General features: G+C 31.8%; 1 protein-coding gene across 1 annotated transcript in view; it reads right to left on the reverse strand.

Annotated features, from left to right (window-relative positions):
- Nucleotides 1–19963, reverse strand: part of LOC143072158 (serine/threonine-protein kinase 32B-like) — a 75838-nt gene that overhangs the window by 30286 nt on the left and 25589 nt on the right. The window contains exon 4 of the mRNA XM_076246973.1: nt 15486–15811. Within this exon, the coding sequence (XP_076103088.1) occupies nt 15486–15811 (326 nt within the window). The remainder of the gene's footprint in view (nt 1–15485; nt 15812–19963) is intronic.

Below are 19963 nucleotides of genomic sequence, written 5' to 3' on the forward strand. Positions count from 1 at the left end.
GCTAATTTTGCATAGGTACTATTTCTGTACTAAAAATTTGTAGTTCTAGAAATTTACTTTTAACATTTAGTACTATTTCTTTACTTTAAAACTATTGTAATATTTAGGTACTTGTATTTTACAGTACTTAATTTGTACTTAATATTTTGGTACAGAAATAATGCAATATTCCATGTTTGAAAATCATAACTTTAAGAGATTTGAAACAGAAAAACTTTCAAAATGCTGAAAATGTAACAGAAGTAACCAAAAATCTGTAGTACCTAAATTTCAAGTACAAATAAAGTACTGTAAAATACAGGTACCTAAATATTACAATAATTTTAGAGTAACAAAATAGTACTGAATATTAAAAGTAGATTTCCAGTACTACAAATTTTTAGTACAGAAATAGTATCTATGCAAAATTAGCTGTGTAAGTTCACAAGGTAACAAACCACATGAAGACATGTAACCCTACTCAGACAGATTATTTCTGCATTCCCTATTATTCTGCACTTTTTGTCTTCTCTTTTTTATTCAGTAAACCCCATCCAGACCCTCCTATATTCTTACTTAGATGATGTAAATAATTATAAGAAGATGTGGTATGAGTGCCAATGAGACAACTCTCAAGTATACGTCAAAGTACACCTTATAAACTTATGAACCACATCAACAAACAACAACTTATGAACATCAGGACATATTAGAGAAGATCCAAGATTGACACATTTAACTAAGTTACTTTCCTCTACTCACAAAAGTCTCTGTAAAACAAAATTTGCTTGCAAAAATTGTTTGGTTTACAGTATAAAAAGACAACATCAAAACTGCATTCCTCTCAATTAAAGACAAGGACAAATCAACTATTGGTTCACAAATGATAGCCTTGATATTGGAAAAAGGAGTGCTGACATTAATTCCATATCATCTATACTAATTTGACAAAAGTGCCACAAAATGGTAATAGCTAATAAAAAATACTGGTAAAAATACAATAGTAAAAGAAACGTTATTAATTTAATAGAATGATGTATGGGGAATGAATCAATATCCAATTCTAGCTCAGTACTGACTTAACTGTAAATTATCGAGAATGTAGAATCTTTGACACAAAAGAAAATCATTCCTATTGACAAATTATTGGTACTATGATTATACAGTGTCACTGAAAATGACATAACTTCAAAGTCAAGATCGTAATGTAGTGATTATACTAAAGTTAATTCGTTTGGCCGTGTAGTGTTTATTTTGTATAGTATTAGATCCAGAAATAAACATTACGATAAACAAGTTTGGCGTAATAGCTTTTCAATTCTTAACAAGTATTAATGTAGTTTACTAAATTTTTCGTTTTATATAAGTAACCTCGAGTAACCTTGAGTAGATATTTCTAAGAACAAACACAAATGATGTCACCTATCTTATTGAGTTCATTTTTGTAAAAGACAAAAGGGAAGATTATCTAATTAGAACTTTAGCTGACAAATAACAAAAAGCTTAGAGGGTAAATAAAGTGATATGCATATATAGAAATATTCAGGCTGAAAGTGTTTTACAGGAGATTCTTCAATTCACATCTCTCTAATACTATCGGTACATGGTATTCTGTAAATTACTAGAGGCAGTTATCAAGCTTAATGATGGAACCAAAAACTAAAGAAAGTAGAAAGGCTGTGAGATAAACTCATCATAAAGATCTGTGTAAAGGACTATGATCAAGTCTTGTTTTTATCCATTTATACAAATGACCTTTTTTTAATTCCATTATTTTTACCCAACGTAAAAATATCCTTGTATCCTTGTGAAAACTGTAAATCCACAAAATCAAAACATAATAACAATTTCATGCCTATGACATATTGCTATTGTCCATGATTTTATTCTATTACATGAAATGGTATTTTCTGTCCATATTTTACATGTAGCTCTTGTCTGTTTCTTAGTAGTTTTTGGAAGTGATGTTTTTTTTATTTCTGACTTTTGAAGTGTTGATTCTTAATTCAGTTTTTTTGAAGTGCTGTTTCTTATTTAAGTTTTTTTGAAGTGCTATTTCTTATTCAAGGTTTTTTGAAGTGCTGTTTATTATTTCAGGTTTCTGAATTGTTATTAAGAAAAAAAACATGGAATTTGCATGCATTTTTGGCAAGTATAACCCACTCATCTTGTAAGATATTTTCATGTCCAGCGGGTACAATAAAAATTTAAAATTACATTACAATTGAACAAGAAGGGACTATTGTCAGCCAAGAGGAATTAGAAAATCCCTTACAAAGTGGTAAGTAGCGAAAGTTATTGTTGGACACACAGACTGACAGACAAAGTGACAAGGTGGTTGAACTTATTCCACCTACTCTATGAGTGGGTGGATAATAATCTCTTACACATTAATTTTGATCCAAAAAAAATGTAGTTATAATAAGTTCTGTTTACTTTTTTATTTATCAAAAATAGGACATTGAACTTTTTGATCAATTTAATTTAAGTCTTCTTTCTAAGAATACTGTTTGTCTCATAATAGTCAAATTAAACGTTATTTACTCCATTCTGGATTAATTTTTCAGTATAAGGACACTTCCTTCAACTGATTATTTTTCTCTATATATTAATGACCCTTAGGATATTTTTACAACTAGTTCAGATCTGTTTTTATGGAGAAATATTTGATTGGTTACTATGGTAATAAATAAAGTGGTCTTTAAGATTACAATAGTAGTAAGTCCTCTAAGGAGCAAATTTGTGATATAAAATTGATTTTATTCAAGAAGTCATCAAATATGTCAATTACGGTAGTTTACACATAAATTTACTCAGTGACCTATATATAAAGGTCAATATCATCAGCTTATGGACATAAAATCTTGATATATTTCAAAGTTGATTTGTTCTTGTGATTGGTAATAACAAAATATTAGACCTGGAAATCACAGATAATCCCATAAAAAGTCAAAGAAGCAAAGCTGTAAATATTGAATTAACTACAATCGGATTTCTGGACAAACATCTTCCTTCGATCTTCATTGATCTTATACCATCTGTTATCATAGATCAGCATAAAGAACAGAAATGTTAAAAAAATACTATCACAGAGGTTTACTCACTGGCAATTATTTACAAGTTTTTTAAAGTTTTAGTTTTTGTTTTTCACTATGTTTGGATTTCTTTTTTTTCTCTATTTTCTATGAGTACACCTCAATATTTTCTCCATTTTTTGCAATCCTCAGTCAACATATACAATAACTGTCAGGAATGAGATTTCCTCCTACGGTCATAGTCATTACAGTATTTGGTCGTATAAAGTATGCAGTTGTGTATAATAAGCACCCCTTTTCATCCAACCAAAATTGTGACAATAACTTGTTTTAATTGGTCTTTTATGTTTTATTTGCTCTTTGACACTGCAATGTGTATAATATTGACATTGGTAAGTTTTTAAATGTAAAACAGTAAAAGCATAACACCAAGATCTGTGAGCATTTCTGAAATAACACTCATTATGTTTGAGACTAAAAATTTAAAAATGTATTATATATATCAAAGAGCATTAATACCAAAAATGCCAAAAACAAAACAGTCTAAACCACCAAAGGTCAACTCTGCCTAAGGAGTTTTACTGCATTTACATACCTCATAAACTGAAAGAAAGTTAACTGCATTTACATACCTCATAAATTGAAAGAAAGTTAACTGCATTTACATACTTCATAAACTGAAAGAAAGTTAACTGCATTTACATACCTCATAAACTGAAAGAAAGTTAACTGCATTTACATACCTCATAAATTGAAAGAAAGTTAACTGCATTTACATACCTCATAAACTGAAAGAAAGTTAACTGCATTTACATACTTCATAAACTGAAAGAAAGTTAACTGCATTTACATACCTCATAAACTGAAAGAAAGTTAACTGCATTTACATACCTCATAAACTGAAAGAAAGTTAACTGCATTTACATACCTCATAAACTGAAAGGAAGTTAACTGCATTTACATACCTCATAAACTGAAAGAAAGTTAACTTAACTAAAGTTGGGAAAGGAAATGCAAAGGAATTTGCATGAGACATACTTATGTTAGAGTGCTGAAACAAAAATGAGTTTGACTGTCAAAGGTAACACTTATTGCCCTTGTCAACTACGGCTAGCCTAAAACTAAAGGTGGGTGATCTAAGCTCATCCTTTATGATGTTTATCTATCTAACCTAAATAAACATAAGTAAATGCATTCTGTTTTTAATATATATACAAATATGCAATTTGAGCATACCATTATGTTTCTATAAAATTGAGAATGGAAATGGGGAATGTGTCAAAGAGACAACAACCCGACCATAGAAGAACAGACAACAGCAGAAGGTCACCAACAGGTCTTCAATGTTAATCTATATACAATTAAGTATGCAATTTGAGCATACCATTAAATTTCTATGTCATCTCTTAACATCATTATAGCAGTGTTATAATCAGAATATGATTTCTTCCTGAAATCCAACTGATTTGGAAATCTGTCTACTATATATGGAATTAAGGTTTAATAACCGTTATTCCCACCCGTTCAATGACTCCATTCCACACCTTATGTTTCTACTGACTGGTTTTATATATTTTTATACAATTAATCTATAAAAAGAAAGGAAGCACTTAAGAAACCTCTATAAAAAATCAATAAATTCTCTTAAATTAAAAGATGGTCTTGTAATGAACCTGTTGACAAACACGACATACAGAACTTTCATGTTCATTATGATGTCGCATGTTCTGGTTAAGTAACATCATTTGTTGTTCTTCAATTAATGTGCAAATGATGACAATATAGTTCATAATTGATTGAAACAAATCTTGATTATTATAAGGTTGCTGAAATCAATTGGCTAATAGTTCTCTATCTGAAGTTTATTAAATACAATGTTAAGATTGTATCTTAAGTTTCTTCTGTTTCTTAATTGTATTATCGATTTGCTGAATCTGGAGGATTATGATCTTCAAGTGAAAATATAATTTTATGCCATTGTTTAATGCCTTTTTTTATGCAAGAAAATATGTTAGTTGTACATTCTTGATTTAGCACATTTTTAACCATTAACAGCATTCTAAATTTTATTTTTTGAAGGTAACATCCTTTCACCCAAAACATTTTGATTCAAAAATTGAATTTTGATCAAAGTGCCTCCAAAAGATGTATGTTTGAAAATGACTTGGCTGTTTATAATCTTGTAAAAGATACCATTCAAACTTTGCTATGTTCTTGAACTACCAGTTACCGGTATAGCTTGACACATTTATTTCACATGCTGGTTCTGATAATTCATGAAATATTTGTCACTTGACATTAAGCAATCAATCAAATGATTCTTATTTTTATTACAACACAATTTTTCAGTGGAACCGAAATGAAAACGGAGAAGTTTTGTTATATCTAGCCATCTGAGTTCAGAATCTTAAGAGCAATAAAATACTTCGCTGAGCACAGCCTGATATGACTGCAGAGGTCAAACCATGAACAGTTTGGGCAAATTTGGACACAATATTCAAGCTTGATCAACTGTCTAAATTTGGATTGTGATCAAATTTTTGACATAACATAGGTTTCTGACACAAAATGAATGTGGTCAAAAATCTTACAATTCTTTTGCTCAACACTGTGCAATCGAAGATTTCTTCTTGAAACTTTTCAAAAATTTGAAATTTGAAAAATTGTGAAAAAAACATGAAAACCCCTTAAAAAAATTGGAAAACAAATCCCCCCCCCCCAACTTTTTGAAACCCACCTTGGAGCAATAACCCAAAATCTTTATCTCAGCCTTTCCTTTGTAGTATGGAACCTTGTAGTACAATTTCAGAGAGATCCATACACTTAGACACAAATTATTGTCTGGAAACAAGAAAAATACTTGTTTTCAGCCCTATTTTGGCCCCTAATTCCTACATGTTTGGCGCAATGTCAGAGAGATCCATACACTGGCACGCAAGTTATTGTCTGGAAACTAGAAAATTGCTTGTTTTTGGTCTCTTTTTGGCCCTTAATTCCTAAACTGTTGGCCCCATAACCCCTGTAAATGAATTCCAACCTACTACCTGTGGTATCAAATATTGTGGTACAATTTCGAAGCAATAAAAATACTTATACACAAGTTATTATCATGAAACTAGAAAAGCTTGTTTTGGGCCACTTTTGGGCCCCTATTCCTATACAGTTGGGACCATCATCCCCAAAATCAATCCCAACCTTTCTTTTGTGGAATTGAACCTTCTTAAAAAATTTCATAGAGATCCATTCACTTATGTTTAAGTTATTGTCCGGACACCAATGTGTCTTTGAACAACGCAGATGACGACATCATACCATTATATGATCCCAAATTTTTTTTTGCGGTCGTATAAAAATCTCAATGCATATTTTTAACTAGGTACTAATAGTGTTAAGCTAATGACCTACAAATAAGATGAAAACTTTATTAGTAACAGATCTGTCTGTCAGTGGAGCACTAATTAAGGACAATGACCTACCAATTAGAGGAAAATTTAAAAACTTTCTTAGTGACACATCCTCCTGTCAAAGGAGCACTAATTACGGACATATGGTTGTGTTGTCTGTTTTACTTCTTCCCTACAGTGTCATTGTAATTGATCAAACTGACTGAACTGGTGATTCCTTAGCACTTTGATAGATGTCCTGATATAAGGTTACCTTTTCACACTTATTGTAGATTCGTAAGAACCAAATTGTCCTGGATTTTCTTAGTAAACATGAACCATAAATTTAACTTCTCAACATAAAAGAAGATTCCGAATAGGTTTGTATTTGTATACAGAATTTGTTAAAAACCATTTAATCCAAGTTATTAAAGTAATCATAAAATCTCAAACCGTCGAAAATGGTACCTTTGAAAATAAATTAACATTAGTAAAACATTGAATTGTCACTAATATAAACCCCTTCAAGATTTATAATGATAAACCTACAGGTTTATGATTTTTTCCGTAACATTTTTTTATATGTTGCTGTATTGTGTATTTTGACTTAGTCCAAATAATTATGACGTCTTGAAAGTCTATTATAATTTTTATTTGGACTAATTTTGACTATGCTTTTTATGTACTGGTATAAATCTTTAAAGAATGAAAGCAAAATTTAATTTTGAAAAATAATGTTTTCTATCATTATAAAACATCACCTTTCTTTAAAACGAGCGAAAAAATATGGAGCTGTGTTTGAAACAATTAGCAGTTGTCTGCTGCTTCCATTACTTCACAAATAATGGCGTAATTTATCAAAATGTCAAGTGTCAATAGAATTACATACAAGGAAGAATGGTATTTCAACAAAAATTTGCAGCGCAATTACCACTTTCTCTTGCACAGAAAAGGTTGTTTTAATGTAATTATATGGTAGCTGTGACCTTTTGTTGGATAGTTTAAGCCAGTTAGAATGGGGTTTTTTGTTAGCCACAATTATTTCATTTTTGATCTATTCAGCAAATATTCTACAGGCCTTTTGACCATGAAACTTTATGCAGTACTAGGAGCACAAGCAAATCCAGTATTTTGATTGGTTAATTTCTGATTATTTTTTTCAACTTTTCAGACATCACATTCTGCAATAAATTCTTGATTTCAAGCCATTTTATGGACTTGAAAATGCATGCTCTTACCATTGAGCAGTTATAATCGTATTTTAATTTACTGTAATAAGATATTTGTGTTAGCTTGCTCCATATTTTCAATCTTTTGCTTTCAAGTCAAGCATGAGAGCACTTTTGTCTATAAAATAATTTAATGATTTTAGGCGGAGCTAGTGCAGAGATCTTCTAATTGGGTAGTTCTAAGTACAATCGTTCTCATCATTATGCACTTTCACTGAAAAAAGTCAAAAGTATTTTATCACATTAAAGACATCTATTCCTGCTTTTTCAGCAACTAGCTGCGTGGGCAGATCACCTTTAGGATAAAACTGAAAATGCTATATTTAGAAAATCTTGTCAAAATGATTAAATCTTTGAGCATCCTGATTGCAGCTAGGTCCCTTTACAAGTACATCTGACCAAGTCAATTTCTCTTTCAAACATTCTGTATAAAATAAAGTAGAAAAAATTGGACTCTCGTTTTGTCTCAGTAGGTCGTGGGAGTCTTCTACATTATCAAATGTTGTCCTTCGTTAAATTGATTTGCAGTAAAAGTTCTACTGCTCTGATGGACTCCCATTGACCGCTAATGGCTACAATTGATTATTATAGATCACTTTAATGAATTGGAATCAAAGTCGTAATTGATCCTTATTATTTACCCATCTCATACATGGTAGAACAGATTTATAATCACATGTAAAGGCATACAATGATTAAAACCCTGTTGATTAAAAGACAGATGATTAAAAGACAGGTTGTTAAAAGATAGATTGATTAAAAAACTGATTTTCTGAGATGAAAAAGATAACTTGATCACTTTCAGAAATAGAATTAATGTATAGTTTAGATATTAAAATAAATCTCTAAGTCATTCTCTGGGTTGACAAGCATCTGGATCATTAAAACAAGGGAATAAAGTATAGCAAGGGTTGGGTACATGGTCATTGAAGATGAAAAATGATGGTGTAGTTGGGGTGGGAGGAATAAAAACAGTGGGAAAATATGTGGAGAAGTAGCAAAGTTATTATATAATAACCAATTTCTTGATTTAGGCTATATTTTAGGTCCTTTTTTGTCATAAAGTTCTTCCAAGGATGGTTTAGAATCGAAACAAAATACTGTTTCGATTCTAAACCATCCTTGGCTTTCAAATTTTAAGGAAGGGAAGTTTTGTAAAGTGCTTTGGATGCATGAAAAATATGACATGTTTGTATAATTTTTTTCTGTCAGAATTAATTTTAGATTATTCCACCTGAATTTTGATCTAGAAGATTAAAGTTAATATACACAATAAACAAGGTGTTTCAATTTTTTATCAATTCAGTTTCAAGAGAGAGAGATATCAATTTATATAATATTTTTTAAATCTTCAACAATTTTCATTTTAACATTCAACATTTTGAAGGGAAAAAAACTTTATTTATTTGCATGTCCCTAAGACTATAAAGCCAGGAGTGTGACATAACTGGTAATATTTATTTATTATTTTAGAACTTTATTTATTTATCAATTAGGTTATTCGGTTTTTAGGATAGATCATCAATGGCTTCTGATTAATCTATTCACAATGTTTCTGGACACGGAGCAATTTAGATCTTGACATATTGACTACTAATGTCTGTAGTCCAAGACTGTATGCTGACAAATTTGTGTTTCATTTAGTTGCTGTCTTCTTTGCCCATACCATTCATTCACTTCTTTTTATACCTTGATAAAAATCAATATAGAATTGACCAAATGCTATAAAGATTGTTAAAACAGATAAATTTTAAGGTGTAATAAGTATGACATTATTATCTGTATCTGACAGTGAAATACTGCAAGACACCAGAGGATATTCTTCACTACACATCTTTTTTTTTTCAAAACAAATCTTTATATAGATTTTCTCATTTAACTATAATCATCATTTATATATATTTAAATCATATGCATTTTAATAAAAAAGTTAATGTATCCTTCTTTAATCCATTAAAGGATTACAGGAGTTATTTTTGTAAAAATATGTTTTGAAAAATTCATTTGAGGTTTCAAAAAGAGACATTTTCAGTAGATTATCCACATAAGATTCTTATTCCAGTAACTACAAAATGTAGTTAAATCTAAACTTCAAATATTAAAAAAAAGAAGAAAAAAAAAGAAGAAGATAGAATGATGAAACCTCCACCACTTGTTGCATCAACCAAATGGTTGTAAAATCTCCCATCAGAGATAACAGACTTATAATTTTTGTGCCAGACATACATTTCCTCTAGATAACAACTCAACAACAAAATTCAGATATCTCCTGTCCTAAATGAGGGACAAGTTGCTTTCTTTAAAAAAAGAAATGCAATCGTAAACCCAAATGCTTGTTTGGCATTATACATTAGATAATTATTTAATAAAGATGTATTGTTTTATATTATTTTTGTTGTGCATAAGAATTAGAAACTGACATTGCCTGTTTACTTAATGTAATACCGGCTTCACACATCAACGTATAGCTCCGACGTACGTCGGCCGTGGTAAAAAAAATCATGCACGCTACCAATACCCTAGTAATTTTGATGCATTCTACCTGTCAATCATATCTGTATCGTGTGCACAACGAGCTTAAAGCGTGCATTGGGTGTGCGTGAAGCGTACCTATGCGTTTCTCCTAGTCTTTCTACATTCCCAACTGCAGGTCTGTCTATATGTGAAGATATGTCAATAAGTCTGTCACATTCACCCGTCTGTTTACATGTTTACCAGTCCGTCTATGTCCACTGGTTCGTCTACATTTTCACTAGCTTTGAAATAGCTTTCGGTTTTAAAGTGCGAGTACTTTTATTTCAGTGATTTGTGTCTATTGTTTTTATGTAAGTGATTATTGTGCACCGTATCCATATTTTTAGGGACGCGAATTGCAACTGATATTTTACAGTTTTTTCTTGCGATGTGTTGTCCTAGATTTGGTTCATTTCATCACTCAGGGAGGGTTGAGTTTATGGCCACCACATTGTTTATGTGCCAATGCCAATTCTAAAGCCAGGAACATGTAGTACAGTAGTTGTTGTTCTTAGTTGATGTCGGTCAAGTTTTTTTTTCGTAAATTATTTTGTTATTAATATTAAGGCTGTTTAGTTTTGTTTGATTTTTGTTTTTAAATCTTAATGGCTGGGGTATTTAATAGCCGACTTAACAGTTTTTTTCCGCATTGTTGGAGGCCGCTCGGTGGCCTTTAAATACTTACTACCACGTCATTGTAACTCTGGTTTATACTTGTATCATAAGTGCTGGACCATGGACGATCCTATGCACATTTGAGGCAGGCGGGATATTTTTGTAGATCTTGTACAGCTCAAACTAATGGGAGTAGTTCCTGTACTTCTATGTCTAGTCCCATGCTGCATGGTTGGAGAGGGTGTAATATCTTCTGTAGGTTTGATGAAGTTTCACCCGTATCGGACTTCTCTTGAATGAAAGCTTTAAGGCGACGAGTATTTTTGTATGCAATGTGTCCTTAACGTGTCTCAAACTTATCTGTAGCGTTTTCAACGCTTTTGTAGCGTGTATACTATATGTGCGTGCAGTTTACAGGTATACTCTTGACAAACGCTTGAGCTGAATGAATTTTTTAATGTTCCATTAAAATTTCCTGAAGTAAAAGCGTTGAGGCACCAAGCGTATACCTCTGCATTTCGACGTACTTCAAACTTATGCAACGCGGCTTTAAATGCTTGCGTAGCGTTCCTCTGGTGAGCAACTAAGTTACGCATACGATGATACGGACTTTGTTAATTTTCTGTTTTGATTGATTATTTTACATTGTCATTTCGGGGCCTTTATAGCCGACTATGCGGTATGTGCTTTGTCTGTTGTTGAAGGCTGTACGGTGACCCATATTTTGTATTTCTGTGTTATTTTGGTTTCTTGTAGCATGTGTAGATAGTTGTCTCATTGACACCAAACCATATCTTCTTTTTTTATATTCGATATCTTATCGCCAACCTTGTTAAGTCTGCTAAAATTGCATGCATGATTAATTTTTAGGTTATCAGACAGTCGTAATTAAAGTGGCACATTTAATTCGTTGTTTCATTGCTTGAAGTATTATTTCTTACATCTGCATGGTCAAATGTGTATTTTTTTAAAATAAATTTTAGATTAAGATTTCAGTGTTATTTTTCCCCCTTCATATTGAATATCTATACTTATCAGTCGCATTTTAATGACGAAAAGGATTCAGAGGTTATTATGTGACCTCCTTGTTTAAAAAAAGTTAATAATGTTGCAATATTTAAACAAAGAAAATAACTTTATATTTGCAATATTAATGAAAATAAATACGGACATATTCTTTCATAATTAATTTTAACGTTATTTTCAATAAACGATATTTTTTTTTTGAAAAATCCTCATTTTTTACACCTATTTGAGGCACGTATTTATGATTATGTTTCCACGTCCTTGGTCTATCCTAGACGTAAAATTTCAAGAAAGTGCTAATACTTTTTTATTTTTAATTATTCTCGTTCAGAATATAAATCGCATTGTTTACATGAAATTTTATCTCATATCTAAACACAGCTGGATTCAACGTTTGACTCTAATTAAAATACTACGCATGTAGGTTAATATTAGCAGCTTGTAATCGTGTGCAAGGAAATATTATATCATAATAAATTTCAGATCATACGTAAAATATCTCTATAGCAACTTAAGATGCTAATGCTTATTCAACAGATTAGTAAGCTATTGCGCATGTATTTGGAAGGTAGTCATAGAAGCTATTGCGCATGTATTTGAAAGGTGGTCATAGAAAGAACAGAAGTGTTCCAAATAACATCCGGTGTTCCGAAAGACTACATCTATCGTCCAATATATACTGCGTAAACCCTCAGGGGTTTACGCAACAAAGGGTTATGGCCGCTAAACCATATGTCAAATTTTAAGTCATGCTGGTCAAGCGTCCATGACAAGAAACACACTCTTAATCAATTCACAGCTTATCATAACACTGTATCTTTGAATGATGTCAAGATTGGCTACTCTACTACAACCAATTAAAGCCTTTTCATTATCTCATGAAGTTTGGTAACAACTGACCTTTAATAATTGTTTTCCCTGATTTATTTGTCAATTACTTTATACATAAATTTGAGAATGGATAAGGGGAATGTGTCAAAGAGACAACAACCCAACAATGAGCAGATAACAGCCAAAGGCCACCAATGGGTCTTCAATGAGGGAGAAAATCCTGCACCCAAGGCATACATCAGTCTTCAGCATGTATAAATGTATATTTGTAAAATGCTTAATTGTATTTTGACTGAGATTTTACTCGCAATGAGGGTTATCAACTAAATTGGAATTTAGTATAGCTAAGATAAGTTCACAGCTAGGTACCTGATTATTCAGATAATTTAGTTATTCAAGCTTTAAATGTTGAAAATTATCACCCCCCCCCCCAAACAGTGATTCCCCCCATCTAAATCTATTTTCCAAATTAGAGCCAAACAACTACTTTCTGTTGGTAAACTTGGTTATGTTATTTAGCTCCTGAATTATTAACTTGTATGTGAATTTCAAACCTTGAAAATTCATCAGTCATAGCAGAACCTGTATCCTATTTGGAATATCAGAATAAGAAAAAAATATTTAAATTCAAACATGAAATATTGAATGCCTTATATTATATAGATAACTTTAATACTTCATATAGCACCAAAGGGTATAATTAATACAATAGTATTTTCCTTAAATCTGATATTTCAAACACTTAAAAAATCAATGATTTATAATAATTATGGAATCAATTATTCAAAGTTTTGTATGTATGTACAACTATGATTTAAATTTTTGCCAACTGCTTCATTCTAAAGTTAAATGTTTTGCATACTTATTACAGAGGAAACTACTTTGGGAAAATTATCATCCTTCCTAAAACAGACCTTCTTTTCACAGTAATATTATTTAACAAATCCAAATATCTAAAAACACTTTGAGATTATAATGAAATATTAATGATTGGTTCTTGTTTTCTTAATGTCCAGTGGCAAATATGTCATGCAGGATCAGAACAAATTAATAATTTTAATAGGGTGATGGATATGGGAAAAACTTAGCATTACAACAGGCCATCTATGATTTCCTAAAATAGTTGTTGCAAGGATTCTTTCATGGCAGAGAGCATGACACTCTCTACATAACCACTCATATAAAAAAAGATGTGGTATGGTTATCAATGAGACAACTCTTCTCAAGAGACCTAATGACACAGAAGTTAACAACTATAGGTCTCTGTACTGCCTTCAACAATGAGCAAAGCCCATACCTCATTTAATGTTCTAAACTAATTCACTTGTCCATTCATATAAGCTTTCAACACCTTGAACTAAATACACTTATAAGTTAATGGAAGCCTTAACTGTCTTGACCTTACTACAATTGTCAGTTCATAGAAGCCAGGAAGCAACTAGTCTTTCATTTAATATTTATTTACACTGATCATGCAGTGGCGGATCCAGAATTTTTCATTAGGGGGGCCCACTGACTGACCTAAAAGGGGGCCCGCTCCAGTCATGCTTTAGTGATTCCCTATATAACCAACCAAATTTTTCCAACGAAAAGGGGGGGGTGGGGCACGGCCCCACAGGGCCCCCCTGGATCCGCCTATGTCATGAGACAAACAAATAACACTGACATTGTTGCCCCGTCAGAAGGTGTTAAACACGACCAATATATTCTGTCTGATAATAAAAGCCATTATGCAAATACTATATATTCAAATAATGATGACAAGATTAATTTCCTGTAAAGTGTTATGAAAATGATGTCATACAAGAGATTGTCCCATATCCCGACTGTGCAAGGGCTGTATAGCCAGTCAAGGTCGTTAAAAACTTCCATTTGTCAATACTATGGAAATTTACATAAAGATCATAGATGTACATGAATTGTATTCATCTCCACAAAAGTTGGTGACACAGTATTAAAAAAAATCATAAGATCACTGTTGGAATCAACTGATACATTGGAATGGTAAACAAGAATGTGTCCATAGTACATGAATGCCCTACAGGCACTATCATTTTCTATGTTCAGTGGACCATGAAATTAGGGTCAAAACTCAAATTGGCATTAAAATTAAAGAGATCATACCAAAAGGCACATGTGTACTAAGTTTCAAATTGATTGGTCTTCAACTTCATTTAAAAACTACCTTGCCAAAAACTTTTACTGGAAGCCAGACTGACAGACGGACAAATGAAGGGACGCACCGACCAAAAACATAATTTCAAATTTGGAAATGATTGACTGCATCTAGACATTATTTAACATTGTTAACTGTCATGACATTTTTTTGGATTTACTGTAATTTCTGAGAATGTTATAATCTGGTTATGTTTTTACTGTAAAATAATTCCCCTGTTACTTTGTAACTGTGCAATATTGTTGCCTAATGAGTACACTGTGGACTTAAAGTGTTCAGTACAGGAATATGATTCACCATACTCATAAATCAAGCTGTCACATCAAAATTAATGATTGTTAGCCAGTCAACACTGAGGTTGTGAGGTTGAATCCTGCTCATGCAGGTTCACTTGACCCCAATCTTAATTGACTAGGATTGTCAGTTTTTCTATCGAAGGTCGTGGTTTTCTCCGGGTACTCCAGCTTCCTCAACTAATTAAAACTGGTCGCCAGTAAATAGCCTAAATGTGGTGCTTAAAAGTGGCTTTAAAACACCAAAAGTTAAATCAAAATTAATGAAGTGCTTGGAATTGTTTTATACTTAGGTTACATTGTTTTCTGAGAGTCCTTACCAAAATACTGTTCACCAAATTTTTTGGTCAGCACCATGCAATTTTGGATCTGACATATGCATTCTATGCAATGACTAAATTTACCTGTGAATTATATTATTCTGTTGAAGGTAATCCAGCGCCAATGCTATCTCACAAACATACAATCTGACTTGATATTCATCGAAATGTACTTCCTGTTGAATATGGTACCGTAAGTCACCTCCTAGAAGTAGGTCCACCACCATAAACATGTCTTCTTCGTCTTGAAATGTGAACCATAAATTGACAAGAAATGGATGTTCCAAACTAGTTAATATTTCTATTTCTCGATAAACATTCCAGACAGAATCTTTTTTGATGCACATTAGTTTGTTCATATACTTCATAGCAAACATTTTCTTTGTATCTTTTTTCTGAACAATGCAAACCTGAAACAAGAAAATAGATGTTCAAATTATTACTGATTAATTGCACCAACACTGGATAAAATTTCAAAATCATAATCATAGTTTCTCTTCCAAAGTATGGAGAATCAATTTGTATTGTCCAATGACACGGTCACAGCCTCCAAAAATAAAGGGGTAAGAGACTGTGAATATCTCAGCCAATATGTTTTTCTTGAAACCGTTTTCCAGTCACAAAAAAGGTCTTTCAAATAAAAAGACCGGGAATGTTGGAATTCAAAAATAATTTGTTTAAATTTGCCACACTTTTGTTCCCGTTCCTGTTCCAAACCTGGGACTCCATTACTGTTTCTTCTTTACTCTTAGTATTCTTTTAATCACTTGTTGTTGGCTGATTTATTAATGACTTTTTATATCATATAAACATCCGGCTATTTTTGAAAACCGTCTATAAATAAATTTATCATGGATTCAATGATTAAAACTTTGTCTACAAAAGGCTATTATATTATCATTGTATGTTAACATTTTCATGACTTTCTATTTTTGTCATTAGGTTCGTGTCTTTTTGAAAAATACATAATATATACTCATACCTATTTGAAATGTGTTTAACTGTTACTTCAGGTCAGGGAAAAGGTTGGTGCCTGATAAAAAGCTTAAACACGCTGCATGTGTTTGCCCCTTACAGTCCTCAGTCAGGAACCTGTTGTTGCAGTAATAGTCGTTTGTTGATGTGATTTAAAAAAACATTTGTTTCTTGTTTTTTTATACATAGTAGACTGTTGGTTTTCCTGTTTGAATGGTTTTACATTAGTCATTTTGGGGTCCTTTATAGCTTGCTGTTTGGTGTAAGACACAAGGCTCCGTATTGAAGGCCCTCCTTTGGCCATATATTGGTTAACCTTTTTACAAATTATGACTTGGATGGATAGTTGTCTTATTGGCACTCATACCACTTCTTCTTCTATCTATCTTACAGTTTTGTACAGTTAAATGTGAAAATCTCATTGAAACAATTTGATTGAAAGATGGTTGTTATAGATAAGTTTCGCATACTAGTCTTAATCATGGTAGCCAGTTTTTATGGTGAAGGAAGCTGGAGATCGAGCCAGGACAGAACTGCAAATTAGACAGGATATCCATGTCAAATAATATTTGACATGTATGAGTCAAACACACGTAACGTCCTTGTCGCGCACTGAGAACATCTTTAAACCAATATCCACTAACTGACTCACATGTGTTTAAACAATTTTACATTTAACTGAAAATTGAAAATTTGTGTCCAAAGAACAATTTCTGATCCATAAAACAGGCATGCTGTTTGTATTAATTGCAACACAGAAGTGATAATCAAATGAATTTGTTCATAAAAATTCCATTAAAATTAAATTATTGATAACTTTTCATTATAACATACTGTTTGGACTGACAATTTCAAAGATATAAAATATGTCAATTTGTACAATTTGCACAATTTTCACTCAATATAACTTGTTTAGAATTTTCAGCTTGGCATTTTATGGTCATTAAAGCTAATTACAGCATCAGAACAATTGTTTCTGAGCATAGAGAAGATTTTATGGCCCAATTAACTTCAAAAGGGGATATTGTTGTGCATGATAAATTCGTTTAAGAATTAAAGTTTTTAGGAAATCTAATGCAGCAGCTAAAAGATATCATTGCATAATATGTTCAAATGGGGATTTCTAATACAGCCAAGTGTATAATAAACTGTTAACTCAAGAGCCATGTCTCACATTTTGTAATTTTGATTGTACAAAATGTTCCTTCATCCAAGCATATCTTGGATGTGCAGGATGAAGGTCATTCTTAGAATATGAGCCTGAGGCTCGAAAGTAATAAATTAGCTTAACTTCTCTATGAGGGGTGAAGCTTACATGTAATATCTCTGTTTAAAGAAACAAACTATAACCATAGCTGGCCAGTGACCTTGACCCTAGTATATAAGCACCTGTTCCATAATAACTTGTCATAATTTAAAGCAAGTTTGTGTCGACCAAATATAAAACCCATTGGAAAAGGGTGGGTCTGACTCAGATAATCCCTAGGGTGGGAATTAATTACTTTCGAGCCTCAGGCTCATATTCTAAGAATGACCTTCATCCTGCACATCCAAGATATGCTTGGATGAAGGAACATTCTTATTCATATTTCGCCTTCGGTCTCAAGTAATAAATTAGCTTGTTTAAAGTGTAGACACAAACTAAAAACAATTTTTATATAAATGCCAACATTTAATAAAGCATAAAAATCACAAGATCATCCAGTAACTACAACTGAAGACAAGTGTTTTAGTACTGATATTATTCACTTTCCTGTTATAGAACTTATACAAAGTTTTACCATATGTCCAGACTAAGCTGTTGCCATAATGTCTTTAAAAGAACATCCTGAAGCTAAATTCACTTATGAAGAGGTTCCTCTAAATGAGTAAACCTTAAAAAACCTCGGCTAAAATTAGAACTCTCTCTAACTATCTAAACTTTACGAAAAGACTTAGATGAATTCTCTCACATATTTTGTACACAAAACATGATAAATCATTGTCTTAACAACACAAAGTTTTGCTTTATCAAAACCCTTGATCACCTCATTAGGTAGACTAACTAACAGATCTAGTATTTTTCAAAAACTCATGTATATGAAAAAATAAAGTGCCATGTCTCTGAATGAAAGACATAGAATGTAAATCTACAGCTGATAAAGATTGTACTTTGGCAGCTGTAGTCAAGGCAAATAAAGACACAAGTATACAACACAGTCTTCAATGTTAAATCCTCTAATGAATATAAAGAACTTAAAAAAGATAGCACTAAATTTATCTCCACAGTGAAAGAGTATCTAACTCTTCAATTGCAGATTCAGGTTTAAGCAACCATTCACATATACATGTAGTAAACAAACAAATTTAGTAACATCTACTTCTTAAAGGATCAAGTCTGTATCAACATAGACCAAGTAAAATTCACATTAAACATGCTGAATATGAAAAGCTGGTGTTTTACAAAAGATTTCAATAATCAATCACATCCCTTTTAGATGGTGATAAGGAATTGGTTCTCTTTGAACACACCAAATAATGAAATTTCTCAAAAAGTATTGATAATGCTTGATCATAGATGCATGGTCTCCAAGATGAAGTGTAAATATATTTTACAAATGATTCTGAAATCTCCTGTTTATATTAAAGTAATTTCTGAATATAATACACACGTTTTTACCCTACCGCACAATCAACCCTTCAGGTGTTGGTTCACTTATATTTTTTAGAATATACAGTTAAATTAAGTCTCTTCCTGACGGAAAGGCATTCTTCAGTATGCAACATTGTTACTAATTTTCATGCTTAGCAGTTTAACTGGCAAATAAATTAAAATTGGTCTTAGCAAAGAAAACCAACTCTGAGCCGGCCAACAAGGAATAATCAAAAGAGCCTTCTGAACTTTATCACTAATAATTTTCTTTATAATTATCCCCAACAATGAAAAAGATGGGAAAATATAAGGTCTTAATTCTAATCATGAAAAGTACAAACATCTCTGAAAGGAGCTTGTTGGTCAAAAGACAACGAAACAATCATCTACAGATTTGAAAATGAAAACGTGATAACAACAAAACAAATATATCTTCTTTCAATTGCCATCCTGTTGAATCTGTAAATTTTTTAGACATATGATAAGCATCAAAATTTTCTTACCAGGAATATAAAGAGCTGTGATAAAAATGTTCTTTCTTGAACACCAAGCCCAATTAATGAAATATTTGTAGTAAGCATGTTAAGTGACAAAGAGGTTATACCTCCTATTGCATAATAAAAGCTACTGAAAATGTATTTTCTGATTGTATAACTCTCTGTGACTAAAAATTTCTCTCCAAAAGAAAAATTTAGCCAACAATTCTATGAAATCTATATGAAATGAGCGCATGTTCTTAAAGAAGCTCCATCTACCAACAGAAAAATTTTCTTCAAATTTGGATCCCAAATCCTTCTAATCAGGCATCTGGTCCAATCCAAAAACTTATTTGGATGGGTCTATAAATCAATTTTTAATTTCTGATTTTAAATTGTTAAAAATTTCACCTATTGATGATAATAAACACTGTAACAACTATACAGTGTTTCAACATTATTTCTCGCCATGTTTCTGC

Source organism: Mytilus galloprovincialis, chromosome 4 (assembly GCF_965363235.1).
Source record: "Mytilus galloprovincialis chromosome 4, xbMytGall1.hap1.1, whole genome shotgun sequence".
NCBI lineage: Eukaryota > Metazoa > Mollusca > Bivalvia > Mytilida > Mytilidae > Mytilus > Mytilus galloprovincialis.